Genomic DNA, 18,505 nt, shown 5'->3' with positions numbered 1-18,505 from the left:
CCATAAGATGCTCTATAAAGATATTTGCCCCATATCGTGCTGCACAAACCTTGATTATGGCGTCATAAGATGCTCCATACAGACACTTGCCCCACATACTGTAGTGCCCTACAAACGTTATGGCCCCATATAGTGCTGCACAAACATTATGGCCCCATATAGTGCTGCACAAACATTATGGCCCCATATAGTGCTGCACAAACATTATGGCCCCATATAGTGCTGCACAAACGTTATGCCCCCATATAGTGCTGCACAAACGTTATGGCCCCCATATAGTGCTGCACAAACTTTATGGCCCACATATAGTGCTGCACAAACATTATGGCCCCCATATAGTGCTGCACAAACATTATGGCCCCCACATAGTGCTGCACAAACGTTATGGCCCCATATAGTGCTGCACAAATGTTATGGCCCCATATAGTGCTGCACAAACATTATGGCCCCATATAGTGCTGCACAAACATTATGGCCCCATATAGTGCTGCACAAACGTTATGGCCCCATATAGTGCTGCACAAACATTATGGCCCCATATAGTGCTGCACAAACGTTATGGCCCCATATAGTGCTGCACAAACGTTATGGCCCCCATATAGTGCTGCACAAACTTTATGGTCCCCATATAGTGCTGCACAAATGTTATGGCCCCATATAGTGCTGCACAAACATTATGGCCCCATATAGTGCTGCACAAACATTATGGCCCCATATAGTGCTGCACAAACATTATGGCCCCCATATAGTGCTGCACAAACATTATGGCCCCATATAGTGCTGCACAAACATTATGGCCCCATATAGTGCTGCACAAACATTATGGCCCCATATAGTGCTGCACAAACATTATGGCCCCATATAGTGCTGCACAAACGTTATGGCCCCATATAGTGCTGCACAAACGTTATGGCCCCCATATAGTGCTGCACAAACTTTATGGTCCCCATATAGTGCTGCACAAATGTTATGGCCCCATATAGTGCTGCACAAACATTATGGCCCCATATAGTGCTGCACAAACATTATGGCCCCATATAGTGCTGCACAAATGTTATGGCCCCATATAGTGCTGCACAAACATTATGGCCCCCATATAGTGCTGCACAAACATTATGGCCCCATATAGTGCTGCACAAACATTATGGCCCCATATAGTGCTGCACAAACATTATGGCCCCATATAGTGCTGCACAAACGTTATGGCCCCATATAGTGCTGCACAAACATTATGGCCCCATATAGTGCTGCACAAACATTATGGCCCCATATAGTGCTGCCCAAACGTTATGGCCCCAAATAGTGCTGCACAAACGTTATGGCCCCCATATAGTGCTGCACAAACTTTATGGCCCACATATAGTGCTGCACAAACATTATGGCCCCATATAGTGCTGCCCAAACGTTATGGCCCCATATAGTGCTGCACAAACGTTATGGCCCCCATATAGTGCTGCACAAACTTTATGGCCCACATATAGTGCTGCACAAACATTATGGCCCCCATATAGTGCTGCACAAACATTATGGCCCCCATATAGTGCTGCACAAATGTTATGGCCCCATATAGTGCTGCACAAACGTTATGGCCTCATATAGTGCTGCACAAACATTATGGCCCCATATAGTGCTGCACAAACATTATGGCCCCCATATAGTGCTGCACAAACATTATGGCCCCCATATAGTGTTGCACAAACGTTATGGCCCCCATATAGTGCTGCACAAACTTTATGGCCCCCATATAGTGCTGCACAAATGTTATGGCCCAATATAGTGCTGCACAAACATTATGGCCCCATATAGTGCTGCACAAACATTATGGCCCCATATAGTGCTGCACAAACGTTATGGCCCCATATAGTGCTGCACAAACGTTATGGCCCCCATATAGTGCTGCACAAACGTTATGGCTCCATATAGTGCTGCAGAAACATTATGGCCCCATAGATGCCCCATACAGATATTTGCCCCATTTGCTGCGATAAAAAAAAAAATCACATACTCACCTCTCCGTCGGTCAGGCCCCCGGCACTTTCAATAGTCACCCGCACCTCGTTCCGGCGCCACTCCATGCTCAGCACTGACGTTCAGCAGAGGGCACACACTATCTACATCACCGCGCCCTCTGACCTGAGCGTCACTGCTGAAGACAGATCGGCGCCCGGAACGAGGAAACGTGACTATCGCGCAGCGCTGCGCACCACCTCCCCATTATACTCACCTGGTCCTGGCGCTGTGCAGTCCCTGCTTCCCCGATGCCGCAGCTTCTAACTGTACTGAGCGGTCACTGTTACCGCTCAATACAGTAATTAATATGCGGCTCCACCCCTATGGGAGGTGGAGCCGCATATTCATTTACTGTAATGAGCGGTACCATGTGACCACTCAGTACAGGAAGAAGCTGAAGCTGCTTCTGCCGGCGCCGGGGAAGCCAGCGACCTGCAGGGACCGCGCCATGAGCAGGTGAGTATAATTAGACAGCCCCCGCTCCCCCTCCCCTGCCGACCTCTGGGTATGACTCAAGTATAAGCCGAGAGGGGGACTTTCAGCCCAAAAAAGTGGGCTGAAAATCTCGGCTTATACTCGAGTATATACGGTAATTAGAATTAATGTTGTTGGAGCATAATTATGACAAGGTGGGGATATCTGAAACATGGCTGGATGAGAGCCATAACTGGGCTGTTAACTTGCAGGGCTATAGCCTTTTCAGAAATGACCCTACAGATAAGCGAGGGGGAGGGGTGTGTCTGTATGTAAAATCGTCCTTAAAACCCATCCTGAATGATAATATAGGTGAATCTAATGAAAATGTAGAGTCCCTGTGGGTGGAGATAAGGGGAGGGGGAAAAATAATAAATTACTGATAGGGGTTTGTTATAAATCTCCAAAAATAATGGAAGCAATGGAGAATATCCTCGTAAAGCAAATGGATGAAGCTGCGACTCAAATAGAAGTCATTATTATGGGGGACTTCAACTACCCTGAAATAGATTGGGGAACAGAAACCTGCAGTTCCAGCAAAGGTAATCGGTTTTTGACAACTATGAGAGACAATTACCTTTCACAACTGGTTCAGGACCCAACAAGAAGGGGGGCACTGCTAGACCTAATATTAACCAACAGGTCAGACCGCATATCAAATATAACGGTTGGGGGTCACTTGGGGAATAGTGATCACAAAATAATAAGTTTTCATGTCTCCTTTAATAAGATGTGTAGTAGGGGGGTGACAAGGACACTAAACTTCAGGAGGGCAAATTTCCAACGGATGAGAGAGGATCTTGGTGCAATTAATTGGGACGATCTCCTGAGACATAAAAATACACAAAGAAAATGGGAGACGTGTATTAGCATCCTGGATAGGACCTGTGCACAGTATATAGCGTATGGAAATAAACATACTAGAAATAGGAGGAAACCAATATGGCTAAATAGAGCTGTAAGGGGCGCAATAAGGGAGAATAAGAAAGCATTTAGAGAATTAAAGGAAGTAGGTAGTGAGGAGGCATTAAATAAATACAGAAAATTAAATAAATTCTGTAAAAAGCAAACCAAGGCAGCAAAGATTGAGACAGAGAGACTCATTGCCAGAGAGAGTAAAAATAATCCCAAAATATTCTTTAACTAGATAAATAGTAATAAACTAAAAAATGACAGTGTTGGCCCCCTTAAAAATAGTCTGGGTGAAATGGTGGATGAGGATGAGGAAAAGGCCAATATGCTAAATCACTTTTTTTCATCAGTATTTACAAAAGAAAATCCCATGGCAGACAAAATGATCAGTGATAACAAAAAATCCCCATTAAGTGTCACCTGCTTAACCCAGCAGGAAGTACGGTGGCGTCTAAAAATCACTAAAATTGACAAATCTCCGGGCCCGGATGGGATACACCCCCGAGTACGGCAGGAATTAAGTACAGTCATTGATAGACCATTATTTATAATCTATAAAGAGTCCATAATAACAGGGTCTGTACCACAGGACTGGCGTATAGCAAATGTGGTGCCAATATTCAAAAAGGGGACAAAAACTGAACGCGGAAATTATAGGCCAGTAAGCTTAACCTCTACTGTGGGTAAAATCCTGGAGGGTTTTCTAAGGGATGCTATACTGGAGTATCTGAAGAGGAATAACCTCATGACCCAGTATCAGCACGGGTTTTCTAGGGACCGTTCATGTCAGACTAATTTGATCAGCTTCTATGAAGAGGTAAGTTCCGGACTGGACCAAGGGAACCCAGTAGATGTAGTGTATACGGACTTTTCAAAAGCTTTTGATACGGTGCCACACAAAAGGTTGATACATAAAATGAGAATAATGGGGATAGGGGAAAATATGTGTAAGTGGGTTGAGAGCTGGCTCAGGGATAGGAAACAAAGGGTGGTTATTAATGGAGCACACTCGGACTGGGTCGCGGTTAGCAGTGGGGTACCACAGGGGTCAGTATTGGGCCCTCTTCTTTTTAACATATTTATTAATGACCTTGTAGGGGGCATTCAGAGTAGAATTTCAATATTTGCAGATGACACTAAACTCTGCAGGGTAATCACTACAGGGGAGGACAATTTTATATTACAGGATGATTTATGTAAACTAGAAGCTTGGGCTGATAAATGGCAAATGAGCTTTAATGGGGATAAATGTAAGGTCATGCACTTGGGTAGAAGTAATAAGGTGTATAACTTCTAAAACTCTGGGCAAAACCGTCAATGAAAAAGACCTGGGTGTATGTGTGGATGACAAACTCATATTCAGTGGCCAGTGTCAGGCAGCTGCTACAAAGGAAAATAAAATAATGGGATGCATTAAAAGAGACATGGATTCTCATGAGGAGAACATAATTTTACCTCTATACAAGTCACTAGTTCGAGCACACTTAGAATACTGTGCACAGTTCTGGTCTCCAGTGTATAAGAAAGACATAGCTGAACTAGAGCGGGTGCAGAGAAGAGCGACCAAGGTTATTAGAGGACTGGGGGGTCTGCAATACCAAGATAGGTTATTTCACTTGGGGCTATTTAGTTTGGAAAAATGAAGACTAAGGGGTGATCTTAATTTAATGTATAAATATATGAGTGGACAGTACAAAGACCTTTCTGATGATCTTTTTAATCATAGACCTGAGACAGGGACAAGGGGGCATCCTCTACGTCTGGAGGAAAGAAGTTTTAAGCATAATAACAGACGCGGATTCTTTACTGTAAGAGCAGTGAGACTATGGAACTCTCTGCCGTATGATGTTGTAATGAGTGATTTGTTACTTAAATTTAAGAGGGGACTGGATACCTTTCTGGAAAAGTATAATGTTACAGGGTATATACCCTAGATTCCTTGATAGGGCGTTGATCCAGGGAACTAGTCTGACTGCCGTATGTGGAGTCGGGAAGGAATTTTTTTCCCCAATGTGGAGCTTACTCTTTGCCACATGGTTTTTTTTTTGCCTTCCTCTGGATCAACATGTTAACCCTGTACTTTGTTCACAATATCTGAATGAGGCACTACAGTTCGTGTCTTCAAATGTATATGGATGACCCTGCATGTAATTTTTGGCAAGATTTTCACTTAGTGCATAGCTTTTAAGAGTCTAAGTGTACCACTACATTACAATTTGAACAGAATGTGTATGCTGCCCTCCTTAATGTCTAATTTAGGGTGTGTTGAGAACCTTTGAGTCCCTAATTATTGGCACTTCTTGCTTTCTTCATAAACTTCACTGAAATTTCCAATTTTTTTTTATAAAAAATCCAATTTCAGTTTACTTAAATTATAATTTTTTAAAATCCTTTTTACGTTTTGCCTTATATACAAGTCATTATGAAGGAAACAATGTTTCTTAATATTTTTTTCCTGTAAACTCCAATTTCTCATCAATTTTGAATGATTTATTGTCAGTCCTTAAAGTGGAGTAAAAGTGTGACACTATTGTTCTCAGCAGCTATCTGGGAGCTAGAGATGCTTCCAGAGGTCTTCCCCGTGCTGTTTTTCCATTGAATGCTTTTTCCATCCAGTTCAACATTTTCACTGCCCCCCCCCCCCCGAACCTCCTTGTAGGGTTTACCAGAAACATTTTCCAATTTCTCATTTCACTCGTTATACTCGTTGCTCAAAACAAGCACCCGAGCATTAGAAATTGCTTGGTTAGAGTAACGAGCATCTGAGCATTTTAACTCTCGCTCATCTCTAGTAAAGATGTAATTTTTCTTTCTTCACAGCCCTATGATATAACATTTTGTGAGGCACATATGGCGTCAACATGCTCACTACACCCCTAGATTAATTCATTGGGGGTTTAGTTTGTTAAATGGGGTCACTAATTCAGGGGTTCTGTTGTTCTGGCACCCCAGGGTCTCTGTCAATATGACATGGCATCCTCCAGCCATTGCAGCAAAGCCTTAACTCCAATATGGCACTATCTTGCTTCTGGGTTTTGGTACTGAAAGCCATTGGACTTTATGAACTTTATGAGTTGCCCCAGGCCGAGTATAGATGGAGAAGAGTAGGGGTCCTAGGACAGAGACTCGAGAGACACCAACAGAGAGAGGGCAAGATGATGAGGTAATATGGGTGTAGGAAACGCATATCCCAGTAATTATGATGTTTTGGGGATGATATGCAATGACATTTGGCCCACAAATGACATTTGGCCCACAGATGTGTATTTTGGCATCCAAAGATTTTGTTCTAATTTGACAACATTATATTCTCTCAGTATTTCTCAGGCATGTCTAAACATTGTTGAGCAAACTTTAAAAGCACGTGGATATGCTTTTTTGTTCACAAATGGAGTCGTGTGTGGTGAGTGTGCATACAGGCCATGGAGATTGAATGCATTACTTATAGTTCTCTTTGAAACAATTGTATCTGATAATTTAAGGTCTTTCTGTAGCTCTCCACATATGGGTCTTAGCTCTTGGCCAACTTTTCACTCTTATGTCTGAAATTTTGCAGGGAGCACCTGGTCGTGGTCAGTTTATGGTGAAATTGTGTTCTTTCCACTTCCAGATTATGGTCCCAACAGTGATCACTAGAACTTTCAGTAGTTTAGAAATTCTTCTATAACCAATGCTATCAGTATGTTTTGCAACATTAATGTTTTGAAGGTCTTGAGACAGCTCACTGATTTTATACATCATTATATGTTTCTTGTGTGGCATCTTGGTAATGAGACACATTCTTACAGGCCATCATTTGAACCAGATGATATTATGTTTCACTAAGTGTCTGGATTGCTTTCTAATTACTGATAGATTTCAGCTGGTGCCATGACTTTCCATGGCTTTTTGCACCTCCCTTCCATGTGTTCAAAACTTTTTCCCTGTGTAATTTCTTATCAAACAAAGTAGCACACTGTAGCGCTATAGCATGCCAACACAAAATATGAAAATATTGAATTGCATTACTGCACTAGAAATATGAAAAACTGAAAATACTTAGCGCATAAATTGGCCAATTCATGTGTACCCAGAAGCCACGATAAGGTGATTTTCATTGCCAGGACCTAATTAATGCCAATCCTCTCTTAGACTGAAGTCTACATCTGTTGGGCATTATTCTCAATTTTTCATATTTCTAGTGCAGTAATGCAATTCAATTTTCATATTTCATCTTGGCATGCTATAGCGCTACAGTGTGCTACTTTATTTGTTTGGTCGTATGTGAGATGGCTACTTTTACTAAGCACCTGTTCAGACCCAATTTCTGTTTGGATGTGACGGTCAGTCTTTTGATATTAATTTCTTGTTATAACACATAACATAATTTATGGACATATATGGTTTCATTTCTTTGCCTGTGTGGATTGGATGGGTTGAATTTCATGTCAATAGCACCTTTAGAATTATATTTACTTCAAAATTGGTGATGTAGTCAATACTTTTTTCACCCATTGTACCAGGGGTGGTAATCAACTCGAAATAATGCCAGATTTACATATTGATTCCATTCAGCTGAAAAACTCCATCACATAATACCACAAAAAGGAGAAAAATGAGCCATAATTCGATAAAACGTAACAAACGTTTATGCTATTAAATTAAAACACAATTATTGTGGTCCTCAGTAGGGATGAGCGAGTGTACTCGTTGCTCGGGTTTTCCCGAGCACTCTCGGGTGATCTCTGAGTATTTGTTAGTGTTCGGAGATTTAGTTTTCATCGCCTCAGCTGAATGATTTACAGCTACTACCCAGCCTGAGTACATGTGGGGGTTGCCTGGTTGCTAGGGAATCCCCACATGTAATCAAGCTGGCTAATAGCTGTAAATCATTCAGCTGCTGCGATGAAAACTAAATCTCCGAGCAGTCACAAATACTCGGAGACCACCCGAGCGTGCTGGGGAAAACCCGAGCAACGAGTACACTCGCTCATCACTAGTCGTCAGACTTATCACTGGTGAAATAGTGATGACAGGGGTTGAACAATGCTATTTCTCAGTACAATAAATGTATCAGTCATGTAGAAAAATCACATGATATTAAATGGTTGCTCTTAGTAACATCTACAACCACATAACATGAGCAGGCCTGTGTATATAGGTATAGAATTAAACTGTTTGTAATAGTACTCACAAAAATTGATTATGTAGTTGTAAATGTTACTAGAAGCAACCGCTTAATATCATGTGATTTTCTACATTTATTGTACTGAGAAATAGCATTGTTCAAACCCCTGTCATCACTTTTTCACTAGTGATATCCAATGAGTAATAGTTATTTTTTTATTACTTTTTATCTTCTTTGGTAACTTTCACAAAATTCACAACTACTGTAATCAGAAAACAATCTGAACTTTTATTGAATATGTATTGTTTGCTTATTTTTGCTGAGGTTAACTTCATTTGCACATACCGTATTTTACGCTTTGTAAGACGCACTTTATTTCCCCCAAATTTGGGGGGGGAAATGTGGGTGCGTCTAACAAAGCGGATATACCGCTTACCATTACAGGCTGGGATGAGGGGGTGTCCGCCGCCGCTACCGCCCGCCGCCGCTGTCGTCCGCCACCACTGCCGGGGTTGTCCGCTGCTGCCCCGGGTGATGCTGGAGGCTCCGGTGCTGCGGGGGGCTCTGGCGACATTTTGTGAAAGACCAGAGCCCCCCGGCAGTTCGTCCATGCGTTCCAGTATGACTAATTCCGGGAAAATGGCCGCCGGAATCTCGGGAGATGAGATTTCAGCGCTGAGATCTCATCTCTCGAGATTCCGGCGGCCATTTTCCCGGAGTTAGTTCCAGTATGACTGACTCCGGGAAAATGGCCGCCGGAATCTCGGGAGATGAGATTTCAGCGCTGAGATCTCATCTCTCGAGATTCCGGCGGCCATTTTCCCGGAGTCAGTCATACAGGAACTCATGAACGAACTGCCGGGGGCTCTGGCCTTTCACAAAATGTCGCCAGAGCCCCCCGCAGCACCGGAGACAGCCCTGCAGCATCGGAGACAGCCCTGCAGCACAGGAGCCCCCTGCAGACCCCTCATCCCAGCCTGCAGCACAGGAGCCCCCCTGCAGCACAGGAGCCCCCTGCAGACCCCCTCATCCCAGCCTGCAGCAATGCTCCACTCCTGCCTCCAGCAACGACCCTGGGACCCTGATCCACCACAGCCACAACCCCTGGTAAGTAATAAGACGCATGGATTATAAGACGCCCCACCAATTTATTAAAAAAAAGTTTTTTCCTATTTTTCTCCTCAAAATTTGGGGTGCGTCTTATAATCCGGAGCGTCTTACAAAGCGAAAAATACGGTATATAGTTCTGTTTAAAATCATCAGAAAACACATTTCCATCTGTTCCTCTAAATAATAAATCGATAGAATTCCTGTGATATTTCTAGGTGAAGAATATGTATTTTTCAACTACTTGTAGCATCAGTTGTTTACCTGCTCATTTTGAGCAGACATAAAATTCTTATGAAGGAGACGCAAGCTTCTCTTGCACAATTTATTATAAAATGAAATTACTGATGAAAATGATCACATTTTGTGTTTAGTGATGTGGGAATGATGAAGAGGACGGATGAACACTTTCATGAAGTTTGTTGACTTCCACTAAGTAATAATGTTTTTTTTGTGTACAGGGGTCAGTGATGAGGCCAAAGTCACAAAGAGGATGGGGAGAAGTCATATAAATGTCGTACATACTGCATTCTCCTTTTTGTTCATTCTGTGACACCTGTTACCTTCAGCACTTTATAGAGATTTCCCGCTGTATTAATGACGTTCAATCTATCTGCCTCCGCTCCATTTCCTTGTCAAGCAAACAACTGAGCTCAGAAAGAAAATGCCCACTTAGTAGAGGAGTCTAAAGAAAGAAAGAAAAGAGCTCTGAAAGTTCTAGTTTTTTTCTTGATATTTCATAGAAAAGGGTTTACGAATCTTTGTTACTTGTTACTCAAACAAGATAGGTGTGACAAGGTCGGACTTCGTTCAGTGCAGAAATGTGCAGTAATGAAAACCTGCTTCTGCTTACACTCTGTATGAACATGATCTGATCTTCATCATTAGTGCCACATTTGACTTGGTGACAGCTAATTACTTTGCTTCATCTGTCTCCATGCAAGCTTAAAGTTAACTCACTGCTGCATATTTCACATTTAATGTTCTCAGACTCTAAAGGGGAGAGCTAGCTTTACTTCATTTGTGTATATGTAAATGTTTAAAGGGAATCCACCACCAGGTTATTGCTACCACATCTGAGAGCAGCATGATGCCAAGGCAGAGACCCTGATTCCAGCAATGTATCACTTAGTTTACTGGGTGCAGCAGTTGGGATACAGTCAGAATTCTTAGATGTAGCATGAAGCAGAGTTTAGAAAGGTAACTCCGCCCACAACACAACTTTCTGAGTACATTGTCTATTGACAGTGAGCTGCTTATCAGAGGAGGGGATGTAGTTGGACCATGTGGCACCAGCTAGTCTGGGGAATGATGTCCTAGTGATGAAAGCACCAAGCCTCATTAATGACACATTGCTGAGTTTATTGCTTTAATCCCTACATCTTTTCTTACTTTCGACTCTGTAAAAACTCTTACTGTCTCACTTATTCATTCTCGTCTGGACTATTGTAACTCTCTACTAATCTGCCTCCCTCTTACCAAACTCTCCCCGCTCCAGTCTGTCCTGAATGCTGCAGCCAGGATCATATTCCTCACCAACCGTTACACCGATGCCTCTACCTTGTGCCAGTCATTACACTGGTTACCCATCCACTCCAGAATCCAGTAAAACTTATTACCCTCATCCACAAAGCACTCCATGGCTCAGCACCACCCTACATCTCCTCCCTGGTCTCAGTCTACCACCCTACCCGTGCCCTCCACTCCGCTAATGACCTCAGGTTAGCATCCTCAATAATCAGAACCTCCCACTCCCGTCTCCAAGACTTTTCACGTGCTGCGCCAATTCTTTGGAATGCACTACCTAGGTTAATATGATTAATCCTGAATCCCCACAGCTTTAAGCGTGCAGTAAAAATGCATTTGTTCAGACTGGCCTACCGCCTCAACGCATTAACCTAATTATCCCTGTGTGGCCCATTCAAAAAACTTAAAGGGAACCTATCACCCCGTTTTTTAAAGATTAGATAAAAATAGTGTGAAATAGGGGCAGAGCTGGGCTTTACATTACTGCTTTTTTGGAGACTTTATTCCCCCGTTAGGCCGCCGAAATACCTTTGTGAAGTGGCCATTTTGTCCTGTCACTCAAGTTGGTCAGGTCGGATGGGCGTGGTTAAATAGCGGTTCCTCCCCCCTGCTTCTCGGCGTGTCTTTCATAAACGCGATCTGTGAATGGCACAGATCGTGCTTTTTCTTAGCAGTTGCGCATTGAATTTGCCTCCGGCGCCTGCGCATTATGTTTTGCCCAACTGTGGGCATAGCATATTTTACTGCGACTGCGACTGCGTTACGACTGCGCATGCGCGGGTCGTAATGTTAGCCTTGGTGCCCCGGATGTGATCATATGGGCATAGTGTTTATCTGGATGCCGGTAAAGTTTTCTCAGCCCGAACTGCGATTTTGGCACCAAACTTACGCTCGCAGCGTAAGTTTGGTGCCAAAATCGCAGTTCGGGCTGAGAAAACTTTACCGGCATCCAGATAAACACTATGCCCATATGATCACATCCGGGGCACCAAGGCTAACGTTACGACCCGCGCATGCGCAGTGATGTAAAATATGCTATGCCCACAGTTGGGCAAAACATAATGCGCAGGCGCCGGAGGCAAATTCAATGCGCAACTGCTAAGAAAAAGCGCGATCTGTGCCATTCACAGATCGCGTTTACGAAAGACACGCCGAGAAGCAGGGGGGAGGAACCGCTACTTAACCATGCCCATCCGACCTGACCAACTTGAGTGACAGGACAAAATGGCCACTTCACAAAGGTATTTCGGCAGCCTAACGGGGGAATAAAGTCTCCAAAAAAGCAGTAATGTAAAGCCCAGCTCTGCCCCTATTTCACACTATTTTTATCTAATCTTTAAAAAACGGGGTGATAGGTTCCCTTTAAACCATAATCAGGTTCCTCACATCATGTTCTCATACACTTTATGCAGTTAATAGCCCTCTGTGTCTGTACTGTTACACACTTAGGCTGTTAACTGGTTCATGCAGCTTCACATGAACACCCAATCCTTACACTATGGCTGGTGCGAACAACGAAAGCAATTGTTACCATCCACCTCTCGTGTCCCCCCTTTACCTCATAGTTTGTAAGCTTGCGAGCAGGGCCCTCACTCCTCTTGGTATCTATTTTGATCTGTGTTTATTGTTATGCTGTAATGTCTATTGTCTGCAAATCCCCTCTATAATGTAAAGTGCTGGGGAATATGTTGGCGCTATATAAATAAAATTATTATTATTATTACATCATGCTGTTCCCAGATTACATAACAAAAATCTGCTGACAAATTTTACTTTAAAGGGAATCTGTCAGCACAATCCTCTTCCCTGCCCCCAAATGATTCATATATTCATGTTTTGATCTAATGCTATCTAATGTTATTTCTTAAGCAATTTGTTGCTCCTTGACTATATCATTATGCAAATAAGGCTTAAGTTCTCTAGGAGTGTCAGAGCTCTTCCCACTCTTTTTCCTTCCTGAATCTATTCCCCGCTGCCATCTTCCTCTACTTAACTGACAGATCACTACTTCTGCAGTGAAGCCAGTGTGGTCTCAGTCAAGCAGAGGAAAGTGGGGCTGGGCACCTAATAGAGATAGGGCGATAAAGGTATGGGTAGAGCTCTGACACTTGCAGAGCACTTCAGCTTCATTTACACATGAATTAAAAATGTGATTTTCAGTCAGGAAGCAAGTGGAGCAACAACAGCAACCAGCCCTGTGATAATATCTCCTTCTCTGCAGTCCATGATCTAGAACTGAGTGCAATCAGATGTTATCAGGGACCTGGCAGCTGCTAGCAGTTTGGACTAGGCCATGCCCACTGATATCTGACTAAATAGACGGAAATCATATGGGGGAAGGTAGCAGGGAGAAGGCCATGCCCCCTGATTGACTGAATACAAGTAGATGGTATCAGGGCAGGAGCTGCTGCTAGCAGCCAGGAGCAGGCTTTTGTGAAAGGTAACAAGGAAAAAGGGAGGGGGAGCACCAAGGAGCAGCTCCTGCGTCACAAAATTCTAGCTACTATGAGGATGGAAAGCAGCACTATTAATGTTATCCGAATAGTTTATGAGAGTATGAGCATTAGGATAATTTGCTATTTCTCCAGAGTACCCATTTAAAGAGTCATTGTTCAATTAGAATTACCCCTTCATTCTGCGTGTTGATGAATTTATGTATATTATTTATCTATATTCAGGTCTCACAACTATTTACCTTTATTTTCAGATACAAAAAGTTATTGGAAATTTGTGCAGACGGGAACCGTGTATTCTTCAATAGGTATGAGCCTACATGTTGTCCAATATAATATAGTTTTCATTATGTCTACTACATCATAATTAAAGGGTATCTGTCACCCTGAAATGCAGTCCAATCTACAGGTAAGATATTATAGAACCAAAGATGCGGATCAAAGCGATATGTAGTTTTTATCGGAAGATATCAACATAGATTACAATTTATTAAAATCAGTCGTTTTGGAGTCCAGTAGGGGGGTCACACTGATTGTCAGGCAAGTTTACAAAACGTTATAACTGTGCATTTAATAGGACAGAATTTTGTAAGTATCTTTCAGTTAATCAAACTCTTTGCATGGCCATGTCACTGTATAGATGCAATACTATTTTATTACATTTCAGAAGATATTTTAGGACAAACAAATGGACTGAATCAATTCAGATGATGGCTATTAAAACCACAATTACTTGCCCAGCTTCTAGTATTCTATATGGGCACGTACTACACCACTAACTATAGAAGACAAGTATCCAATCTCTTTCTTACTGTTGACCTTGTTTTGACTATTAAATATACATGTAGCAATATTCTATTACTTTCAAAATTCGCCTCAGGAGCAGACAACTAGCTACAGTTTTGCTGACACTAAAAAAGTAAAACTGGTCCATCACTGGATATGGAATTTTATGACAAGTTAAGTCACCTCACAATTGGCACAAAATATATAAAAATAGCAAATATTAAATATTTCTGTGCCCGGCCATGCATTACTAGGACTGCTGGGAAATGTGGTTAAAAAAAGTACAAAAACATCACAATATTATGTGTATATACGGGTATACAGGTGCTTCTCATAAAATTAGAATATCATCAAAAAGTTATTTCAGTTCTTCAATACAAAAAGTGAGACTCATATATTATATAGACTCAGTACAAACAGAGTGATCTATTTCAAGTGTTCATTTCATTAACAGAAATAAACACTTGAAATAGATCACCCTGTTTGTAATGACTCTATGTAAAATATGAGTCTCACTTTTTGTATTGTTGAACTGAAATAAATTAACTTTTTGATGGTATTCTAATTTTGCGAGAAGCACCTGTATATGTATATATATACTTTGTGTGTGTATATATACAGTATACTATATATATATATATACAGTATATGTGTATATATTTCTATATACATATATACAGCAGTGTGCAAAAGTTTTCCAAGTTTTAGGCCATTTTCTGAACCATAAAAGTCTATCAAAATGTTAGAGACATATGACTTCACTGCGTGCGCCTCAACCTACGAAACCCGGAAGACTCGGCCAATGTCGATGCAAAGATGCAATGAGGACGGGATGGGTGGCAGCGAGTAGAGCAGGGGCCAATGAGGTCAGCAGTGAGGTGTAGGGTTGAGCGACCTTAGCTTTTTTAGGATCGAGGTGGGTTTTGTGAAACCCGACCTTCTCGGATGTCGGATCGTATGGAATCGGCCGATTCTACTGTAAAGTCGGGTTCCGGACCCGGAACACGAAACCCAATGTATGTCAATGAAATTATTTTTTTTATTCTCTCTCTCTCTCTCTCTCTCTCTCTCTCTCTCTCTCTCTCTCTCTCTCTCTCTCCTCCGTGCAAGGCATATGTTATTTTTTGACTCCGGAAATTACTACGTCCGAAAACGTAACATAGCACTATGATGCCGCAGGAGCCGGAACCTATGTCATCACGCTGCCCACAATTAATTGGCTCAAAAAAATGGCGGGGAAGGCGTCATTCGAAACGCGACTTTGGCGCCAAGTTCGCGTTCCACGTGGCCGACCCACACTGGGATCGGATCGGGTTTCATGAGACGCCGACTTTGCCAAAAGTCGGCGACTTATGAAAATGAACGACCCGTTTCGCTCAACCCTAGTGAGGTGAGTATAACGATTTTTTTTAGAGAAACCCCTGAACATAATAAGCGACATTAAATTTGTGGAGAATAACTAACATACAATCAGGCAAAGTATCAATTCTTCTAGATAACTTACACACAGCTTTTGAAGGAACTCAGGAGAGAGGTTGTTCTAAACATCTTGAAGAATTAGCCACAGATCTTCTGTCGATGTAGCCTTCCGTAAATATTTCTGTTTTTTCCTGTAATTCTGGATAGACTTAATGATATTGAGATCAGAGCTCTGTTGTGGCCATATCATCCCTTTCAAGAATACTTGTTCTTCTTTACCCTGAAGATAGTTCATAATGACATTGGCTGTACAGTTGTGCTCAAATGTTTACATACCCCTGCAGAATTTCTGCTTTCTTGGCCTTTTTTATCAGAGAATATGAATGATAACACCAAAACTTTTTCTCCATTCATGGTTAGTGGTTGGGTGAAGACATTTATTGTCAAACTACTGTGTTTTCTCTTTATAAATCATATTGACAACCCAAAACATCCAAATGACCCTGATCAAAAGTTCACATACCCCATTTCTTAATACCGTGTATTGCCCCCTGTACCATCAAGAACAGCTTGAATTCTTTTGTGGTAGTTGTGGATGAGGTTATTTATTATTTCAGAGAGTAAAGCTGCCCACTCTTCTTGGCAAAAAGCCTCCAGTTCCTGTAAATTCCTGGGGTCTAGCATGAACTGCATGCTTGAGATCTCCCCAGAGTGGCTCAATGTTATTGAGGTCAGGAGACTGAGATGGCCACTCCAGAACATTCACTGTGCTCTGCTGTAGCCAATGACAGTTTGACTTGGCCTTGTGTTTTGGATCGTTGTCATGTTGGAACGTTCGAATATGTCCCATACTCAGCTTCCGGGCTGATTAGTACAAATTTCCCTCCAGTATTTGCTGATAACGTGCTGCATTCACCTTTCCTTCAACTTTGACCAAGTTTCCTGTGCCTTTTTAGCTCACACATCGATCCACCTTCGTGCTTCACAGTAAGATTGGTGTTCCTTTCATCAAAAGCCTTGTTGACCTCTCTTCAAATGTAACATTTATGGTTGTGGCCAAAAAATTCAATTTTGGTCTCATCACTCCAAATTACCTTGTTCCAGAAGTTTTGAGGCTTGTCTCTGTTTATATATACTATATATATATACTGCATATTGTAGGCGAGATACTTTGTGGCATTTGCACAATAATGGCTTTCTTCTGGCGACTTGACCATGCAGCCCATTTTTCTTCAAGTGCCTCCTTATCGTGCATCTTGAAACAGCCACACCGCTAGTTTTCACAGAGTCCAGTATGTCCGCTGCTGTTATTTGTGGGTTTTTCTTTGCATCTCAAACAATTTTCCTGGCAGTTGTAGATGACATTTTTGCTGGTCTACCGGATCGTGGTTTTGTTTTTACAGAGCCCCTGATTTTCCATTTGTTAATCACAGTTTGAACACTGCTGACTGGCATTATCAATTCCTTGGATATATTTTTGTATCCCTTTCCTCTTTTATACTGTTCAACTACGTTTTCCCATAGATCGATTGACAATTATTTTGCTTTCCCCATGACTCACAATCCAGAAACGTCAGTGGCTGGATGAAAGATGCAAGAGTCTGTCTAGATCCCAGAAACAGGTCACAGGTGAGGATGTTACCTTTAGTAACCATTCAAACCCATTTGTGTCAATTTATGCGCATGTTATCAAGTCAAAATCACCAGGGTAAGTGAACTTTTGATCAGGATCATTTGGATGTTTTGGGTTGTCATGACTTAAAATGAGTAAATTTGTAGCCAATCAAATGCCTCTCTGATGATATTGCATTACGGATAAGTATCTGCCTTTATTTCTCAGCATTCAGAAAACCAAAAAATGTAAACACTGAGGACAGTAGATGGCCAAGATACAAAAACGAGTGTCTGTGGGCAACAGTTTTAGGAAATAGAGTGGGGAATTCAGTCAGGATTAATGGCGTCCTCAATGTTGAATAATACAGGCAGATACTCATCCATCATGCAATACCATCAAGTGTACCTAGTAGAATTGATGCTTTCATGATTCAGGCAAGGAGTAGTCAGATCAAGTGTTCATTTGATAAATATCTCTCATTTGTTCATTCGCTTTGCATTTTGCTAATTGATCAAAATAAATTGCTAATGCTTCCATTTTTTAAACATTGTTATTTTGCAGCATTTTTTCTATACCGGACTAAACCTATTGCACAGTAGTGTACATATACTATATATATACTATATATATGTATACAGTGTGTATGTATGTGTCTATATATATATATATATATATATATATATATATATTTGTACGCTTTGCAATACGCTCTGGATTATAAGACGCACCCCAAATTTTGAGGAGTAAAATAGGAAAACAACTTTTATTAATAAAATGGTGGTGCTTCTTATAATCCATGCGTCTCATTGCTCACCAGAGGTGGTCACTGCGGTGAAGCGGGGTCCAGGGTCACTGCTGGAGGAGGCAGGAGTGGAGCGTTGCTGCAGGCTGGGATGAGAAGGTGTGCAGGTGTCCTGTGCTGTGGGGGGCTCCTGTGCTGTGGAGGGGCTCCTGTGCTGTGGGGGTGTCTCCAGTGATGCTGGCATCTGCAGAACTGCGGGGGGCTCTGTCGACATTTTGTGAAGGGCCAGAGCCCCACGGCGGTTCATCCATGCTTTCCTGTGCAGTGGACTTTGGGAAAATGGCCATCGGGAG

General features: G+C 42.1%; 1 protein-coding gene across 1 annotated transcript in view; it reads left to right on the top strand.

The window, feature by feature from the left end:
* Positions 1-18,505, top strand: part of GC (GC vitamin D binding protein) — a 319,641-nt gene that overhangs the window by 260,637 nt on the left and 40,499 nt on the right. The window contains exon 12 of the mRNA XM_077276816.1: positions 13,845-13,898. Within this exon, the coding sequence (XP_077132931.1) occupies positions 13,845-13,898 (54 nt within the window). The remainder of the gene's footprint in view (positions 1-13,844; positions 13,899-18,505) is intronic.

This window comes from Ranitomeya variabilis, chromosome 1, assembly GCF_051348905.1.
Source record: "Ranitomeya variabilis isolate aRanVar5 chromosome 1, aRanVar5.hap1, whole genome shotgun sequence".
NCBI classification, from domain to species: domain Eukaryota; kingdom Metazoa; phylum Chordata; class Amphibia; order Anura; family Dendrobatidae; genus Ranitomeya; species Ranitomeya variabilis.
This window is presented reverse-complemented; position numbering and strand designations above follow the sequence as displayed.